This window comes from Schistocerca serialis, chromosome 2 (genome assembly GCF_023864345.2).
Source record: "Schistocerca serialis cubense isolate TAMUIC-IGC-003099 chromosome 2, iqSchSeri2.2, whole genome shotgun sequence".
In the NCBI taxonomy this organism is placed as follows: Eukaryota; Metazoa; Arthropoda; class Insecta; order Orthoptera; family Acrididae; genus Schistocerca; species Schistocerca serialis.
In genome coordinates this window covers 709,704,220-709,721,921 of record NC_064639.1, presented here as the reverse complement: position 1 = coordinate 709,721,921, position 17,702 = coordinate 709,704,220, and the positions used below count along the sequence as shown (strand labels likewise).

General features: G+C 42.9%; 1 protein-coding gene across 2 annotated transcripts in view; it reads left to right on the top strand.

Annotated features, from left to right (window-relative positions):
• The first annotated feature begins 22 nt into the window (after window positions 1-22).
• Window positions 23-17,702, top strand: part of LOC126457889 (UPF0193 protein EVG1) — a 188,031-nt gene continuing 170,351 nt past the window's right edge. The window contains exon 1 of one of the 2 annotated variants that reach the window (XM_050094562.1): window positions 23-251. In XM_050094562.1, coding sequence (XP_049950519.1) covers window positions 233-251 — 19 coding nt within the window. In that variant the 5' untranslated portion in view covers window positions 23-232. Of the gene's footprint in view, window positions 252-15,708; window positions 15,947-17,702 lie in introns of those variants that run through there. The other variant, XM_050094561.1, reaches the window with a different exon arrangement.

Sequence of the window (17,702 nt, the reverse complement as noted above, 5' to 3'; positions counted from 1 at the left end):
TTGTTGAGGACTAGCGGTTAGCCCGGGGAGCACTACGGATGTTCGGCAGTTGCGCTCCCGCAAAATTACAAACTAAGCTTTTGGCTAAATCTGCATAAGATAGTGACAAAGTAACGTTCGCGTAGATGGTGAAATTATTTTGACTGTGAATGAATGTTTATCTTAATATGTGACAGTTACTGAGGTATAGATGCAAGTTGTTAATTGAGCAAAGTTCAGTGCATGTAACAACATGACAGTCATTGAACACGGTAAGTCAGCTGCTGTGCTCGCTCCTGCTGTTGCAAATTCTGTTTTTGTTTTCTGCCAATGATCATTATGAACAATTCGTTATGACCATGCTTATTTTTATGTGGGGTATCAAGTGTAAGTAAAGACTGAGTTCCGTGGCTGGCCTTATGCACCAAAAGATTCGCGTGGCAGCTGAAGGAATGATATTAAAACGATCACAATTGGGATTAGCCTAATTGAGACAGCAACCAAAGGCAATCGGTATCCGACAGTGTCCTAAACCCACTTAGTGGGGCATATCCGTCTGCCCGCTATCTGGCTGGATTCTGGCACGATTTTGCAACTTGTTTGTGATAAATTGTATCAAAGGATTTTGAGGCCAACTTGTCTCTAGAATATAATTACTTTTATCAGAGCAGTGTTGCATTATTTAGTAGCACCAGAATTCCTCTCCAAAACCTTAGTTCTACGTAGTTACTAAGTCCAGAATCCACAGGGTGCCGAACAACGTACGAGCGGCTGAACTGCAGGTAAGGGCAGGTAAGATTAAAGGTCAAGAAAGTGCGGAGGCTGACTACGCTGCCACCGCGCAGGTAAGTCACAAAGAGAACTTGTCACGCATCCCTGTACATCTACCGATTACCCTACCAGACAGTCCAAGTGGTACAGTACGTTATAAGTTAGAGTTTGTTATTCCGCAGAGGGAATGTTACAAAGTGGTACCTCGGCCTAGGGAATGTTACAAGGGATACAGGCCTGTTCCATGTTGTCGCTGATGGTCCACAAATAGATCCATCTGGTGGCAGTGATATACTGTCTCCTGTCTGTGGAACTCAGACCTCCTGCATGCTGTTAAACGTATTTCTCAGAAAGACCGGAACAACAACAAAATTCTGCAGAACTCTCCAGATCGCTTTTTCAAATGGACAGCAGCTACCAGAGCACGCCACATTATACTGACTGCAGCGCCCCGCAATAGACAGCACTTGAATAGTAGCTCATTGTGTAACCTAGAAATGATAGTATTGTTCACGACATACGAGTAGAGTGAGTGAAACGCCTTCACTTTGGTAGTGATGAAGAGGTGCAAACAGACGTGAGGTCTTCACACAAAAAAATTCTTAGGCATTACTTTTCAGGTCGTCCTCGTACGAGAATTCTGATACGACGAAAGTTTCTTATTTCTTGGGTTTACTTTGCTGTCCTGTCTGGCTGTTGGTTTTGAAGTCAATGATAGCCTGCGAAACAACTGTAATTTGGAACACTTGTTGGACACTTGAGGAAAAATACGTTCTACATACTGCATGATGCCATAAATTCTAACAGCTCGAGTTTTCCTCTTAACAGGCGGAAAGTCTGTGTCACAGCGTAGGAGGGCATGTCTTCGAACTATGAACTAATGATTAATTGTGACAAAACGTTCATATTCTGCAAGTGTCATGAGGAATCTTATCATAGTTTTATTCTTATTCTGCCCTGAGCAGCCGTCTGAAAACAGAAGCAGATGTTTTATGTTTGGTGGCAAAACCGTTTTGTATGTCTTCCAGCGGAAAAGCTCAGATTTTCATCGGGACTCTTTTCTAATATATCTTCATGATAAATATAGGGGTAATGGATATTGAACACAATTAACTGTGCCGTGAAACCATGTCAGGCAGCCGTGGCCTTTTATAATCCGCGCCACCGATACGGCATGCGTGGTCGAGCAATTCGGTAGCGGCGCTGCGCCACGCCCATCGCGACACAGGCGCCACCGCGGGGAACTTCTAGAGGAGAGGAAGCGGAAGTAGAGTTCGTTTCGGAGAGCGAGAGAGCAGTTCGCAGATACTAATAGATCACACGGCCATTGGATATGACTGCATGCCGTGCTGCAGTGGTGGGACAGCGGCAACAAGGAGCAATGCGCTGGCCGAATACTTGCGATACAGTGACTGTCTCCTGTCTGTGGAACTCAGACCTCCTGCATGCTGTTAAACGTATTTCTCAGAAAGAGGGCTGTCTGGCTAGTCATTTCCGAAGCAAAACCTGGAGACAGCGAGTTTTCCTGTGTGAATGTTTTGTAAGACGTGTCTGCTCTCTGCTGGTTGGATTTCTGGAAATGTTATAAGTTGGTGTGGTATACGAGGGTCACTCTAAAAGAAATGCACACTATTTTTGTAAAAATACGGTTTTCATTCTGCATGTGTGAAGGTTTTACAGTGTGTAGATACATCCTTCCCGCTTGTTGTCAAACATAGTTCAACCTGTTCCCGTGAGTGGCGCCGTCATAGCATGTCTTCAAGATGGCTGCTACACTTGACTTTCGTCAGAAGCAACGTGGTGTCATAGAATTCCTGTGCTGTGAAAACGAGACAGTGGGAAACATCCACAAGAGGTTGAAAAAGACGTACGGAGATGCTGCTGTCGATCGCAGTACAGTTAGTCAGTGGGCAAGCAGGTTACGTGATGAAAGCGGGCACGGCAATATTGAGGATTCTCCTCGCAACGGCAGGCCTCGTACTGCACACACTCCAGACAATGTGCAGAGAGTTAACGAGTTGGTGACTGCTGACAGACGCATCATAGTGAACAAATTGTCACGCTACATTGGGATAGGGGAAGGAAGTGTTTGCAGAATACTGAAAGTGTTGGCGTTAAAAATGGCTTGTGGCAGGTGAGTTCCCAGGATGTTGACAGTGGCTCACAAAGAAACAAGATAAACGGTATGCAGCGAACTTTTGGAACAGTACGAGAATGGTGGAGATGAATTTCTTGGAAGAACTGTGATAGCTGATGAAATATGGCGCCATCATTTTTCACCAGAGATGAAGAGGCAATCAATGGAGTGGTATCATGCAAATTCACCCAAGAAAAAAAAATTCAGAACAACACCTTCTGCTGGAAAAGTTATGGCTACGGTGTTTTTTCGATCCCGAAGGACTCTTGCATGTGGACATCGTGCCAAGTGGAACCACCATAAATTCTGATGCATATGTGACGACACTGAAGAAACTTCAAGCTCGATTGAGTCGTGTTCGACCACATTGGCAAAAGCAGGATGTTTTGCTGTTGCACGACAATGCACGGTCACATGTCAGTCAAAAAACCATGAAAGCGATCACAAAACTCGGATGGGCAACACTGAAACACACGCCTTACAGTCATGACCTGGCCCCATGTAACTATCATCTCTTTGGGAAACTGAAAGACTCTCTTCTTGGAAAAAGGTTTGAAGATGCTGACTCTCTTGTGCACGCTGCCAAACAGTAGCTCCAACAGGTTGGTCCAGAATTTTACTGTGCGGGTATACAGGCGCTGGTTCCAAGATGGCGTAAGACAGTTGAGGGGGATGGAAATTATGTGGAGAAATGAAAATATTGTTCTTAAGGATGTATCAACACACTGTAAAACCTTCAAACATGTAGCATAAAAGATGGATTTAAAAAAAAAATAGTGTGCATTTCTTTTGGAGTGAACCTCATATGTAATTCAGCCTGATCTGCATACATTATATTATCAGTACTCGCTGTGTGACTTGGGTTCGCGCCTCTTATTTCCTTATATACGGGGCAACTCATCTAAAACTCGTTTATCGCCTGTTTTTCTTGTTTGTTTATATTCTCATTATGTTTTTTAACTTTTCTGTAGGCTGTAGAGCAGCATATTATGCTGCCGCGAGCTCCCCCCCTCCCCCCCCCCCCCCGGGGGCGGGGGGTGGGGGTGGGGGGGGGGTGGGGGGAATTGAAATCCAATAAAGAAAGGAAAACTAAAACTCGCACCGCAAATATTGTGAAAATGGAAAGTGCTACTGATGTGCCGTTTTCACAGAATGGATTGGTAATCAGGGGCTCGCGTTATTAATCAAATCGTAATAACAGTTAGAAAGTGTATTTTTTGTGCAAACATACAGTTCTTTAATGGAACAGTGCCTCTTGAGATTAACAAACTAAAAGGTGTATAAATCAGAATGCCAGTGATGTTTGTTGCAGGTATTCTAGCGCGAGTCGTTTACGACGAGGTATCGCATTTTGAAAAGTTCCACACCGACACGTGAATGATACCTGTGGTAGCACACACAAAAGACAACACAAATGTTAAACTAGTTATATGGATTCTCATCAGAAGCGAGATTACTGACTATCACAGGTTGTGTTCAAAATGACAACTGGGAGGCAGTACACGCTTCCACTGTGGTATGAAAAGACTGCTTCACACATGCAAGCATTTCAGCAAGATGTCCGAACAGGTTGCAGTAATACGCCGTTGCATATCATCGGGTGTAGTTGGTAGTCCTTGTAGACAGTGTCTTTCGGTTTTCCCTGCAGAAAAAAATCTACAGGCGTCAAATCCAAAGATTTGGAAGCACCTTCCACATCGCTGGCAACGGGTCCTGCACAACACTGGTGACTACTCTGAAGGATAGTAACAGGTGCAAACATGTAACTATTTTGTATCGGTTGTGAATAAATAGTTGCCACCATTTAAGTTCCAACCCTCGTATATGTATATATGACCACATAAATGTTGAGCGTTTGTTTAAGTTGCCGAAGGTAAAACACTTCCCGAGATGGTGTTGTAGGAAAGGACAAGTTTTGTATAAAATCTATGGCAGTACCTTGGACATCGTCCTCTATTTAACACATTTCTTTTATTTCATGAAAACTATCAGAAAAGATTGAAGCCCTGCCTTTGTGATCTATCATTTCTGCAGCGGTCACTAACCTAGCTTTTTCATTTAGTGTCTTGTTTTGTAATTTATTTTGTAGCTTATTCAATGAAGTTTCGAAAATGCTGCCGAATGACGTTGACTTTTTGCCACAATATTTCGGCTGACAACAATTTAGCCACCTTTAAGTCAGTGTTCTGCACGGGATATTGCTAGTTCGTGTCGCTAATTTTTTTTTACCAAAAATTAGCTCGGAGATGCATGCGCAAACGCAGCCGCTACATGAGCGACCTCTGTCGACATTCGCGGCCTCTTCGAATGTTGCTCCATATGTGGCACACAAGCGCATGCGTATTGATGATACTATGTTGGATGTCAAATTAATAAAATCAATTATCGCTAGACGACTCATTAGTCATAAAATGTTTTCTGAAAATACTATAGATCCACTGGGTTCCACGTCATACCCGCTTGAAAACCGCTCTCACAATTAATGAGATTTTCCTGCAAAAGTATTTCCACCAATTCCTTAATAACGGAATCGCCTTATATGTAACATTTTATTCCCGTATTAGTTGTCATATCACTCGGCTGAAGAGCGGCGGATTGTGCTGCTGACAGCCCGCCCCCCCCCCCCCCTGCCTATATGGGGCAGGGGAATGATATCACAATAAAAAAAAATTATAATTGAATCCGAAAAGGGTCTCGTCGAGGCCACGATTTCCGTGACAGAATAATCTATGGAATGTGCTGTTGAGACACAATGCTCGACAATGGCCGACTTACTGGGATGTGAAAGGCAAGTGTGATGATCATGTTCAACGGACCTTTCACGCAGTGGCCGTGTTGTCTGACCTATGTTGGCTTTGTCATACTGGCAAGTATTCTATAGATTCCAGCTCTTCACAGAACCGAGAAGAGCAAACATCTTTGTAGATGGGTGGAAGATAACTTTGACATAATGTTTGCTTAATATTCTGCCTAATTTCGGTGAAAATTGCCGACATATGTGAGGACGCTGCTCCTACTCCTCTTGGTCAAGTTTCTTCTCCCTTAAAGCTGTTCTGATCTGATGTGGAGAATGTCTGTTACCTTTGGAATGCTGTCTTCATCAGACTTTCCGACTGACAAAGTCATCCAGAAGCGGCATCTTCTCCGCTTCCATCGTCAATCTGATATTCTCATGGACTGACTTCAGATGCTGCAAAATGGCAAAAGAATTTGGTTCAAGTTCTGCCAAATCGAGTGCCTTCTCCTCAGAGTCTTCCATAAAAAAGCTTGCTACCAGAGGTGAGAGGCGGCTACCCATGGCAATACCGTCAACTTGCTCTAAATATACACAGCAGAACAAAAAGTAGGTTGACGAAAGTGCATGATGGAATAGCGCTGTTATATCTGTTTTGAGCTTACTGCTGTTGAGTGACAGTGAACCCATAAGAGGGATCCTAGTGAAGAGTGAGACGACACGGAAGCTTACTAATAAGTCTGACCCTTTGAGTCGAAGTGACTTCAGTCTGTTAACCCTTTGGCTACGGTGAACTCTGTAGAAGTCGGGAGCGAATGTGCCGGTGAGCCGGTGGACTGCTGCGAGCAGTTTCGTGCGGCCCGAGCTGTCCAGCCGGTTGACTGCTGTAGCAGTTCCGCCTCGCGTCATATTTCTCCGCTTCACTACTCTCGACTTGTGTGGAAGTTTGACCTATGCACCATTATTCATACACCAATATTTTCTAAACTGCTCCCTAGAGACCGATTTCAACATAACTTGCGGTTTTTACATTTCGCCAATAACGAAAAGCCTCACGACAATGACTATTTGTACAAGCTAAGGCCAATAATTGGCCACTTTAGAAAACAATATAAGGATAATTTCTATCCTAATGAAAAGTTATGCATAGATGAAAGTCTTATTCAAAGGCAGGCTAAAAATCAGGCAGTATATACCTGCAAAACATAGCCTTTTTGGATGAATATATTCTTTATATGCGACGTTCACACAAATTATATTCTGAATTTTACTGTCTACTGTGGCTCACATATAGATATTGAAAACTATGATCTCGGTATCTCAGAAAATGTTGTAGCTACATTGGTAGAGTCATATTTACAGAAGGGACACACCCTGTACTGTGACAATTGGTATACAAGTCCTGCCCTGTAGTGTTGGTTGTATGATCGGGCAAAAAATGCTTGTGGTACAGTCAGGCACGCAAGAAAAGATATGCCTAACATGCCTGAGAAACTAAAGAAAGGAGAGACTTTCCGTTCTGTGTCGGAATTTCTGTTGGCACTAAAATGGCGTGACAAAAAAGACGTATGTATACTTCCGACAGTCCACTCTGCAGAAATTGTGGAAACATCGAAGATGGATCGTCAAACAGACTCAAAGCAATTGAAACCTTCAGTAATACTAGACTACAATACATCAATGGGATACGTCGATAAAAGTGGCACGGTAATGAAGGCCGTGGAAAATATCAGAAAATCCACTGAATGGTATCGCAAGCTGTTTATTCACATCGTGGACATGTCTCTTTTCAACGCTTATTGTTTATATAAGAAATTTGAAAGGAAAATTAGCTACACTAACTTTCAAATGAGAGTCATACAGGGAATCCTGGAAAAATATAAAACAGAAAACAGAAGATCGAGCGGAGGAATAAGGTCAGAACCTCCCACGAGACTGGCTGCTGGGTCACACCTACCTGATGAGTGGAGCAGCTACAGAACTAGCGTTGTCTGTAGAGCGCAGAAAAAGCGGAGGCAGACTAAAACGTGTTGTAAGGAATGGAATACGATACTTTGCACCTTACGCTGCTTCACGATTCGCCATGCACAAAAGACTTTTTGAACTGTAACAGTGTGCAATGATATTCTCGTAATGTAATCCTGCTGAAACGTAATGTAAACCAATTGTAAATAAATATTATTGAACAAGTGAAAACAAAAAATAGTATTCAATATACGTTTTAAATAATAAACTACCCACCCCACCAGAGCTGAATCCAAAACACGGATTTTATAGAATGTACGAAATGGTTCAAATGGGTCTGAGCACTATGGGACTTAACATCTGAGGTCATCAGTCCCCTAGAACTTAGAACTACTTAAACCTAATTGACCTAAGGACATCACATACATCCATGCCCTAGGCAGGATTCGAACCTGCGATCGTAGCGGTCGCGCGGTTCCAGACTTAAGCGCCTAGAACCGATCGGCCACTAACAACAATCAATGAATTTTCCTTCCTTTTTTAATACGAGGTTTGTCCGGAAAATACGTATAAAAGTTGAATAATGTCTTTATGTTACAAGTTGCAGTCACCGCCAGGTGGGACTGCTGCTGTAATCAATCCCATCAACGCTCAGTTCGAGTCAGAGCACTCTGTGTGAAGGTGGGAGTGTGCGGCAGCTTGTTGACAGTTACCCTTTTTCACCTGCCGTCGGCATGGAGCTCTCTCTGATTGAGGAACAGCGCGTCAACATCATGTTTCTTGCAAAGCTAGGCAAGAATGGCTGTGAGACTTTTGAGTGTTTGAAACAGGTTTACGGAGACAATTCTCTGAAGGAACCAACCGTGAACAAGTGGTTAAAAAGGTTCCGGGATGGCCGAGAAGAAGTGAACGATGACCCTCGCCCAGGCGCCCGTCGACATCGAGTTCCGATGCAAATGTTGAACGAATTCGGGCTTGTGTTCTTAAAGACCGTAGATTGACAGTCAGAATGATTGCTAACGAGCTGTCAATCCCCAAAACAATCGTTCACGAAATCCTGACACAAAAACTTGAAATGAAGAAATTGTGTGCGAAAATCGTACCATACCTCTTGACGCCAGAACAGAAAGCAATGAGGGTTGAGTGCCGTGAGGATTGGTTTAAAGCAGAGGAACGAGGGGACTTTCTCAACCGAGTCGTCACTGGAGACGAGTCCTGGTTTTACAAATTCGATGTGGAGCTCAAATCTCAAAGCAAGGAATCGAAACTAGCAGGAGAACCGAGAGCAAAAAAGTCGCGAAAATCAAGGTCCAATGTGAACACAATGTTGATTGTTTTCTTTGATTCTAGGGGCATTGTTCACAAGGAATTTGTCCTTCTCGGCCAGAGAGTGAACGGAAATTTTTACGTTGGAGTTCTGACACGTCTCAGAGCTCGTGTGGCCCGAGTTCGACCGGAGTTGGCAAAAGGGGGCAGGTGGATCCTTCATCACGACAATGCGCTCGCTCACACGTCGCTCGTTGTGCGCGAGTTTTTGGCCCGAAGCTCAATCACCGTGACAGACCACCCGCCTTATTCACCCGATTTAGCCCCGTGTGACTTCTTCATGTTCCCGAAATGCAAAATGGTGCTTCGGGGGCGGCACTTGGGAGATGTGGAAGCCATCAAGACGGAAACGACACGGAAACTGAACTACATCACAACTGAAGACTTTCAGCAATGTTATCAACAGTGGAAACGGCGTTGGCAGAAGTGAGTCGCGTCTCAGGGCGAGTACTTTGGAGGAGACCATATTGTAACACCTGAATAATTGTAAAATAAAGTTATTATTCAACTTTTATACGTATTTTCCGGACAAACCTCGTACTTTCAGGGTGAGCATGAAATACCTCCCCCTCCTCCCTCCCCGTCGGTAAACGCCTTATTGAAAATCCGTTGGTGTTGCTAGGGTTAAGAATGCAGAAGAACGCGTTCTTTCTGTGTTCGTTCGATAGAATCGTTATAATGAGGAAATCAACTCTAAACTCAGCACAGCCAAAATCCGGGCTATCATGCCATGGTCTAAGGGATTTCACTTCAAAACCCAACGTTTCGTCCCTGTCTGCAAAGGGCATTTTCAAGGGGGATCGTAGCTTTGTTGAATGTCCGCTACTGACTACTGACTACAGCAAAATTCCGCTTCCGCGCAATGGCGTGACTTCATATGTTTTGAATACGCGAGCGCAACTGGCCGCTGTCGACTGCCGTCAACCGCTGTTACTGTACCAGTCATCCCATGCTGGAAGACTCGTACACATCTTCTTCAGCACAGGAATCCAAATTTCATTCAATTTCACACCCTCTCCTTCCTATTAATATTCCCGGGGTGTTTCACAATCTCTATGGCCTCTTTGTATAGCCTTTCGTGGTATCCGCTTGTGGCTGCCTGTACTTGAGTCCTAACAAAGTGAATGTGGTGGTCCCCTGACTGTGAAGCATGTTCCGCAACAGCTGATCTGTCGATCTCCCCTCTTCTGCAATTGCCCTTGAGCTCTTCGAGTCGTTTTTTGGCAGTTGTTTTTTAGTACTCTCGTATACCTCCCCACAACTACACGTAATCCTATAAATTCCACCTTTTTACAGCGTTGGCGAGTATCCTTGGACGATTTCAGATGATCTTATATCATCCGAAAGAGTGTGTAAATTACCGCAATGTTGTGCTTTTTCAAGATTTTTCCTATGCGGTCAGTCACTCCTTTAATAATTGCAGGAAAACTTTCGATGTCGCCGGCGCTTGAGCATCACAATGATTTCTACGCGGTGGCCTTAACGCTCTTTTCACCTCAGCGAACGAAGAACCATTCTTGAGCAATGCAGTGGTGAGAAGTTTTAATTCTGCGTCAAGCAGATCTTGTTCACAGATTTTCCTTGCTCTATCCGCCAACGTTTTTATAACGCCTTGCTTTTGTTGTGGGTGGTGGTTCGAATCCCGGTGTAGGTAACGGTCAGTGTGCGTGGGTTTCCGGTAAACTGTGTGGCCCAAGCTACATTCTTCTTTCTTGAAAACTAGTACATCAAGATAATTTAATATTTACCGCAATGGCATTAATCAAGACGTAACATCGGTCTTAAATTCAGTTGGAAAAGGATCTGCGAGTTGCTGTTTCAAAGATCCAACTAAGACTGGATCTGCTTTCTTCGCAAATTCAAGCACACACATCATACTAAACGTGCAATTGTCAGAAATTTTTCGAAGTTTGAACCATGTGCATTTTTACTTTTGTTTATTTCCTTTTGTCCAGTTTGAATACAGCACATTTCAAACTGGCGTTTAAATGTTGACTGTCGTTCTGTCGTCAGTCGTACGTCGTGATCTTTTAAATATTAAAACATTCAAAATGAATTAAAAGCAATATAGATGGAAACAGGTGAACTTTAACTAACCAACTAGTTAATTAATTTGTGACCTAATTTGTACAAAATAGGTAGCGAAATATACATATTTGCTCAATTACGATAACTGCACACGCAGCTATGGTTATTTACAAACTAGTTGTAATAGTTATCTTTCATCACTTTTAAATAATACAAATCTATGATAATTAAGAAAAATATTTAGCTCTGATGCGCTCGAAGGGCACTAATTATTGCTATTGTTGTAATTAATAGTTGCAATAATTATACAGAAGTAAATAAATATCGTGGGCCGTTTTTATATCAAGTATGAGAAGTGTTGAGGAAGGAATGAAGGGGGGAGGGGCAAAATAATTTATGATTCAGAAGTGGCCGCAGCTGAAAAAGTTTGAGAACTCCTGGTCTAGGTCACCAACTACTTGAATGCACATTGTTGTTTACAGTTCATGATGCTACCGTAGTTACTACACTGACCTCGTTTATGCGCCAGGAATAGAAGTGTTCTCGGAACTTTTTGGACGGACGGTGTATACCACCTTTCACGTCTAAACTGCCACTGTATGCACTTTACATAAACCCCCAACTGGCTTGAGAATATTGCTAAACGGACAATAACACGTGAAATTAAATGAAATGGAAATCGCTGTCTCCACTTGCGGTTCATAACCTAACCAATCATCAACAACCATGTGCCTAGTACTCCTATTTTTTTTTATTTTTTTTTTTAACGATGCATCTGGAGGAAGATAGGGAGATCAGAGTTTAATGCCCAGTAGGCAGCTCGGTCAACAGAGACAGAGCACGAAATCGGAGAACGAAAGGATTTAGGTAGGAAATTCTCCATGTCCGTTTCAAAGGAACTGCCTCGGCATTTGCCTGCAGCGATTTGCGAATATCACGGGAAACCTAAATGTGGATAACGTGAAATGTACTCGCTGTTCCGAGGGACAACCGTCAGCTGTATAATGGAATGATGACAATGAAAATTTATGCCGGACCGCGATTCTAACGCGGATTTCCCGCTTATAGCTAGCGGTCGCCATACCATTTGGCTATCCCAACATGACTCATAGGCAGGTCCAAACAAACTTTCGTATGTCCCCAAGCATGTGTCAACGACCTGTACTCGTACATTCGTTATGTTTATTCCCGTGCAGGGGAGACATTTTAATTGAAAGTCGTTTGCATGGTTTCGGCAGATAGTTATGAGTTGTGCTCAGATAGCCTAATGGTAAAGAAACCATTTGCGATAAGCGGGAAATATGGATTCCAGTCCCGGTTCGGCACAAATTTTCATTGTCATATTTCCATTATACCGCCAATGGTTGTTTGTATTCGCAACTGCGAATACATTTCATGTATTTCATAATGACTGTAGCTGCCGCAGTGCCTGCTCCTCCGGACGTACATGCTTGTTCGAAGGAACTTTGCACTGTACTTCTCAACAACACAGGCACTGTAATATTGTATCGTGTCTAAATCTAGATGGCCGGACGTGGATTTGAACCGTCGTTCTCCCGAATGCTAACGATAACGGAGCACCCGTGCGCCCTTACTACGTACGTTTGTGGAAATGTTTTTCCAGGTGGCACTGTTCGCATACTTTCATTTTTTGCGGTCTTCTTCTTATTGTATTAAAATTGTACGCTTCACAAAAATCAGAAAAGTAGTGTCCTATGATCTACAACATCAATGAGCCAGAACTGGAGTCAGTCAACTTACTCAATTACATACCGGGCCATCAAAAAGTCAGTATAAATTTGGAAACTTAATAAACTACGGAATAATGTAGATAGAGAGGTAAAAATTGACACACATGCTTGGAATGACATGGGGTTTTATTAGAATAAAAAAAAAAAACAAAGAATTGCTAGACGCGTGAAAGATCTCTTGCGCGCGTCGTTTGGTGATGATCGTGTGCTCAGCCGCCACTTTAGTCATGCTTGGCCTCCCAGGTCCCCAGACCTCAGTCCGTACGATTATTGACTTTGGGGTTACCTGAAGTCGCAAGTGTATCGTGATCGACCCACATCTCTAGGGATGCTGAAAGACAACATCCGTCGCCAATGCCTCACCATAACTCCGAACATGCTTTACAGTGCTGTTCACAACATTATTCCTCGAGTACAGCTATTGTTGAGGAATGATGGTGGATATATTGGGCGTTTCCTGTAAGGAACATCATCTTTGCTTTGTCTTACTTTGTTATGCTAATTATTACTATTCTGATTAGACGAAGCGCCATCTGTCGGACATTTTTTGAACTTTGTATTTTTTTTTTTTTGTTCTAATAAAACCGCATGGCATTCCAAGCATGTGTGTCAATTTGTATCTCTCTATCTACATCATACCGTGATTTATTCAGTTTTCAAATATATACTGACTTTTTGATCACCCGGTGTGTGTAACAGTTTGTGAGAATAGCTGAGGCAAGTGGCAGACTTTGGTTCTTTGGCGGGATACTAAGAAAATGCGGTCAGTTAACAAAGATAATGTAGCTTACAAAACATTCGTACGACCCATCCTAAAATACTGTTGGAGTGTGTGAGACCCGTAACAAAAACGAGCTGGACTAACCGGGGACATTGAACGCATATAAATAATACATGAAACGTGTTCACAGTTGAGAATATGGACAAACATAGGCTGTATAATGGAATGACACCAATAAAACTTTGTGCCGGACCGGGATTCGAATTCGGATTTTCCGCTTATTGCGACCAGTTATTAGGATATCTGAGTACACTCCAAAGCCGTACCCAGACTTCCATAATTATGTCGTCATTTCTGCGTCGCACCCTGTACTCGTACGTACATTATGTAATTCCCGTACAGCGGAGAGCAATTAAAAGTCGCTGCCTGGTACCGGCGGATGATCACGATATTGCAGTGCGTGTGGTGTTAAGAAGAACGATGCAATGTTCCTTCGGAATTGCATGCATGTCCAAAGAAACAACACTGCGACGACTACAGCCGTGGAAATCCGGGTTCGAGTCCCAGCCTGGCACAAATTTTCATTGTCGTCATTACCTTATACAGCTGAAAGTTGTATCAGCAACTGCGAACACATTTCGTGCATTTCATTATGGCTGCAGTCGCCGTAGTCGTTCCTTCGGAAACGCATCCATGTCCTAACGAACATTGCATCGCATTCTGAACAACACACGCACTGCAATATCGTATACAAAGAAGGACAACACCAGGCGCTTGAAGATAAACGCAAACTATCTCTTATACTGACCTTACGACTTATCTTAGAAGAAAGATTAATGAAAGGCAAACCTACGTTTCTAGCATTTGTAGACTTAGAGAAAGTTGTTGACAATCTTGACTGGAATACTCTCTTTCAAATTCTGAAGGTGGCAAGGGTAAAATACAGGGAGCGAAAGGCTATTTACAATTTGTACAGAAACCAGATGGCAGTTATAATAGTCGAGGGACATGAAAAGGAAGCAGTGGTTGGGAAGGGAGTAAGACAGGGTTGTAGCCTCTCCCCGATGCTATTCAATCTGTATGTTGAGCAAGCAGTAAAGGAAACAAAAGAAAAGTTCGGAGTAGGTATTAAAATCCATGGAGAAGAAATAAAAACTTTGAGGTTTGCCCATGACATTGTAATTCTGTCAGAGACAGCAAAGGACTTGGAAGAGCAGTTGAACGGAATTGACAGTGTCTTGAAAGGAGGATATAAGATGAACATCAACAAAAGCAAAACGAGGATAATGGAATGTAGTCGAATTAAGTCGGGTGATGCTGAGGGAATTAGATTAAGAAATGAGACACTTAAAGTAGTAAAAGAGTTTTGCTATTTGGGGAGCAAAGTAACTGATGATGGTCGAAGTAGAGAGGATATAAAATGTAGACTGGCAATGGCAAGGAAAGCGTTTCTGAAGAAGAGAAATTTGTTAACATCGAGTATACATTTAAGTGTCAGGAAGTCGTTTCTGAAAGTATTTGTATGAAGTGTAGCCATGTACGGAAATGAAACATGGACGATAAATAGTTTGGACAAGAAGAGAATAGAAGCTTACGAAATGTGGTGCTATAGATGAATGCTGACGATTAGATGGGTAGATCACATAATTAATGATGAGGTATTGAATAGAATTGGGGAGAAGAGGAATTTGTGGCACAACTTGACAAGAAGAAGGGACCTTTTGGTAGGACATGTTCTGAGGCATCAAGGGATCACAAATTTAGCATTGGAGGGCATCGTGGAGGGTAAAAATCGTAGAGGGAGACCAAGAGATGGATAAACTAAGCAGATTCAGAAGGATGTAGGTTGCAATAAGTACCGGGAGATGAAGAAGCTTGCACAGGATAGAGTAGTATGGAGAGCTGCATCAAACCAGTCTCAGGACTGAAGACCACAACAACAACATCTCTTGTAATTGTGCATACAGAGTTTCGACAACCAGTTTTAAGTGATGACTCTAGGAAGATATTAGAAACATCTACGTATCGCTCGCACGGGGACCGCGGAGACATCAACCTAATTAAAACGTCCACAGAGGCACGTACGATTTTCCGATCGGGAAGAAACTGTAACATGTGATTCAGCGCTGAGTACCCTCCGCCATTCACTTCACTGTCGTTTGCAGAGCATATGTGTAGGTGCAGGTACACCGACGATCGTCTGCTTGTTAGCCGTGGGGCAACGGTCGCCGTAGCAACGAGTTGGCGTCTGTAAACACGTGGCGTTTCGCTTGTCCGCCGACTGGCGTCTCTCCGTGAAATGTGCGAGTCGCAGAGTTCTACCTCGGAATCCGCGGCTTTGTCCCTGCACGGGCGCAGTACAAATTGCAGAAGCACTCGTGTTCTCTGTGTGTTCACGTTGTCCGTCTGCCTCCACAGAAAAACGAGTGTATAAGTAATGTCGTCGAACAAGCCTACGAGAGTCGTACGAGGCGCCTGTATCTTCAACAGTCCTGTAGTGAAGTACAGTAAGGAGACGGAGCAGCTGCTCAGAAGTGAGTCATAGTTGTAGGTTTGGTATAATAGATATTTGTGTTCTGTGGAGGATTTACAACTTTAGCAAAATGTAGTCGGGTTTTATAACGTAAACTGTAGTTATACAATACGCGGGTCAATTCTAATGACTGATTCCACCCGCCGGCTTTGAGCAATGACGTCATATCTAAGGCAAGGACGCTACTTAAAGGTAATCTTTGAAAGAAACTGATAATATTCGTAAACAAACGAATGAAGCATACGATAAAATTACAGTCACAGGTCATGTGATTATATCGAAAAGAAGTGAAGGTTGTTGTGGTCTTCAGTCCAAAGGCTGGTTTGATGCAGCTCTCCGCGCTACTCCATTCTGTGCAAGCCTCTTCATTTACGAGTAACTACTGCGACCTACGTCCTTCTGAATCTGCTTACTGTATTCATCTCTTGCTCTCCCTCTACGATTTTTACCCCCTACGCTGCCCTCCAGTACTAAATTGGTGATCCCTTGATGCCTCAGAGTGTATTCTACCAACCGACCGCTTCTTCTAGTCAGGTTGTACCACAAATTTCTCTTTTCCATAATTATTTACGTGATTTACCCGTCTAATCTTCAGCGTTCTTATGTAGCATCACATCTCAAAAGCTTCTATTCTCTTCTTGTCTAAACTGTTTATCGTCCATTGATAATATTGTCTTCACTTTCAGCCATAGATAATAAAACACTTCTGTGTTCCGGATAAGAGCTATCATTGTACATTAAAATAATTTAATGTGATTTTGAAAGAGATCGCTACATATTGCTCAAAATATTCTTCGTGTGCATTTATTTAAATAATTGGTTGTTTGCAATTCATTCGGTGCTTAATTTCATTCTTCGTGATATTGAGGTAATTTCGAATATTAGTTTCTTATTTCAGGACAATTTTTAGTATTTTCGTTTATAGGTATGGATTTATCTGTTCCGATGAACCTGGATAATTTGAGAGAGGCTATGGGCGTAGACATGTTGGCCACGATTTGTTTTTTACAAATGTGAGGTCTCGTTGCCGAGTATGTTCGATGTCGTGAGTGCGGCTAACATATGCGCCTCACAAGTGTATCTCGTCGCCGTACTTATGGCGCTGCAGCAAAGATCGGTTGTGGCGGTCCATTAGACGACGAACGTGGTTCGAAAAATCTAAGCTCGTCTTGAGAGACATTATGAAAATTACGTACTGTTGGTGTTTGAGATATCCTGTGTGGCTGTGTGTCCATGAATGTCGTGCAAGTAAGCGTACAGTTGTGGATTGGTACTCTTTTTGTAGGGAAGATTGTGGGGAACACATGAAATATAGGGGGCCGGGTTTTATGGTCGAAATTGACGAGTCGCATTTTGGCAAAAGGAAGTACAACCACAGGTGGAATTATGGGCTTGGGGGGCTGTAGTTTCAGGTCAAGAGGGTGACGATGTAGTGTTTAAAGTAGCACTCAATCGAAGGAAGGAAGTTTTGGTCAGCTTAATTGAAGATCATGTTGCAGAGGGTTCCATTGTAATTTCAGATGGTTTTTCTTCATATAGGGATTTAGGGGAAAGGGGTTATCAGCATCTCGTAGTTAATCACAATATTGAATTCAGATCATTATCCACACGGGCTTGCACAAATAGCATGGTCAGCTGTGAAATCTCTTGTAGGGACGGGGAAACGCCGGATTTCCACACATCAAAATCACTAAGACGAATATTCATGGACGTGTAATATTCCCCAAACATATTGCCCGTTGAAATGTTTTGTTAAA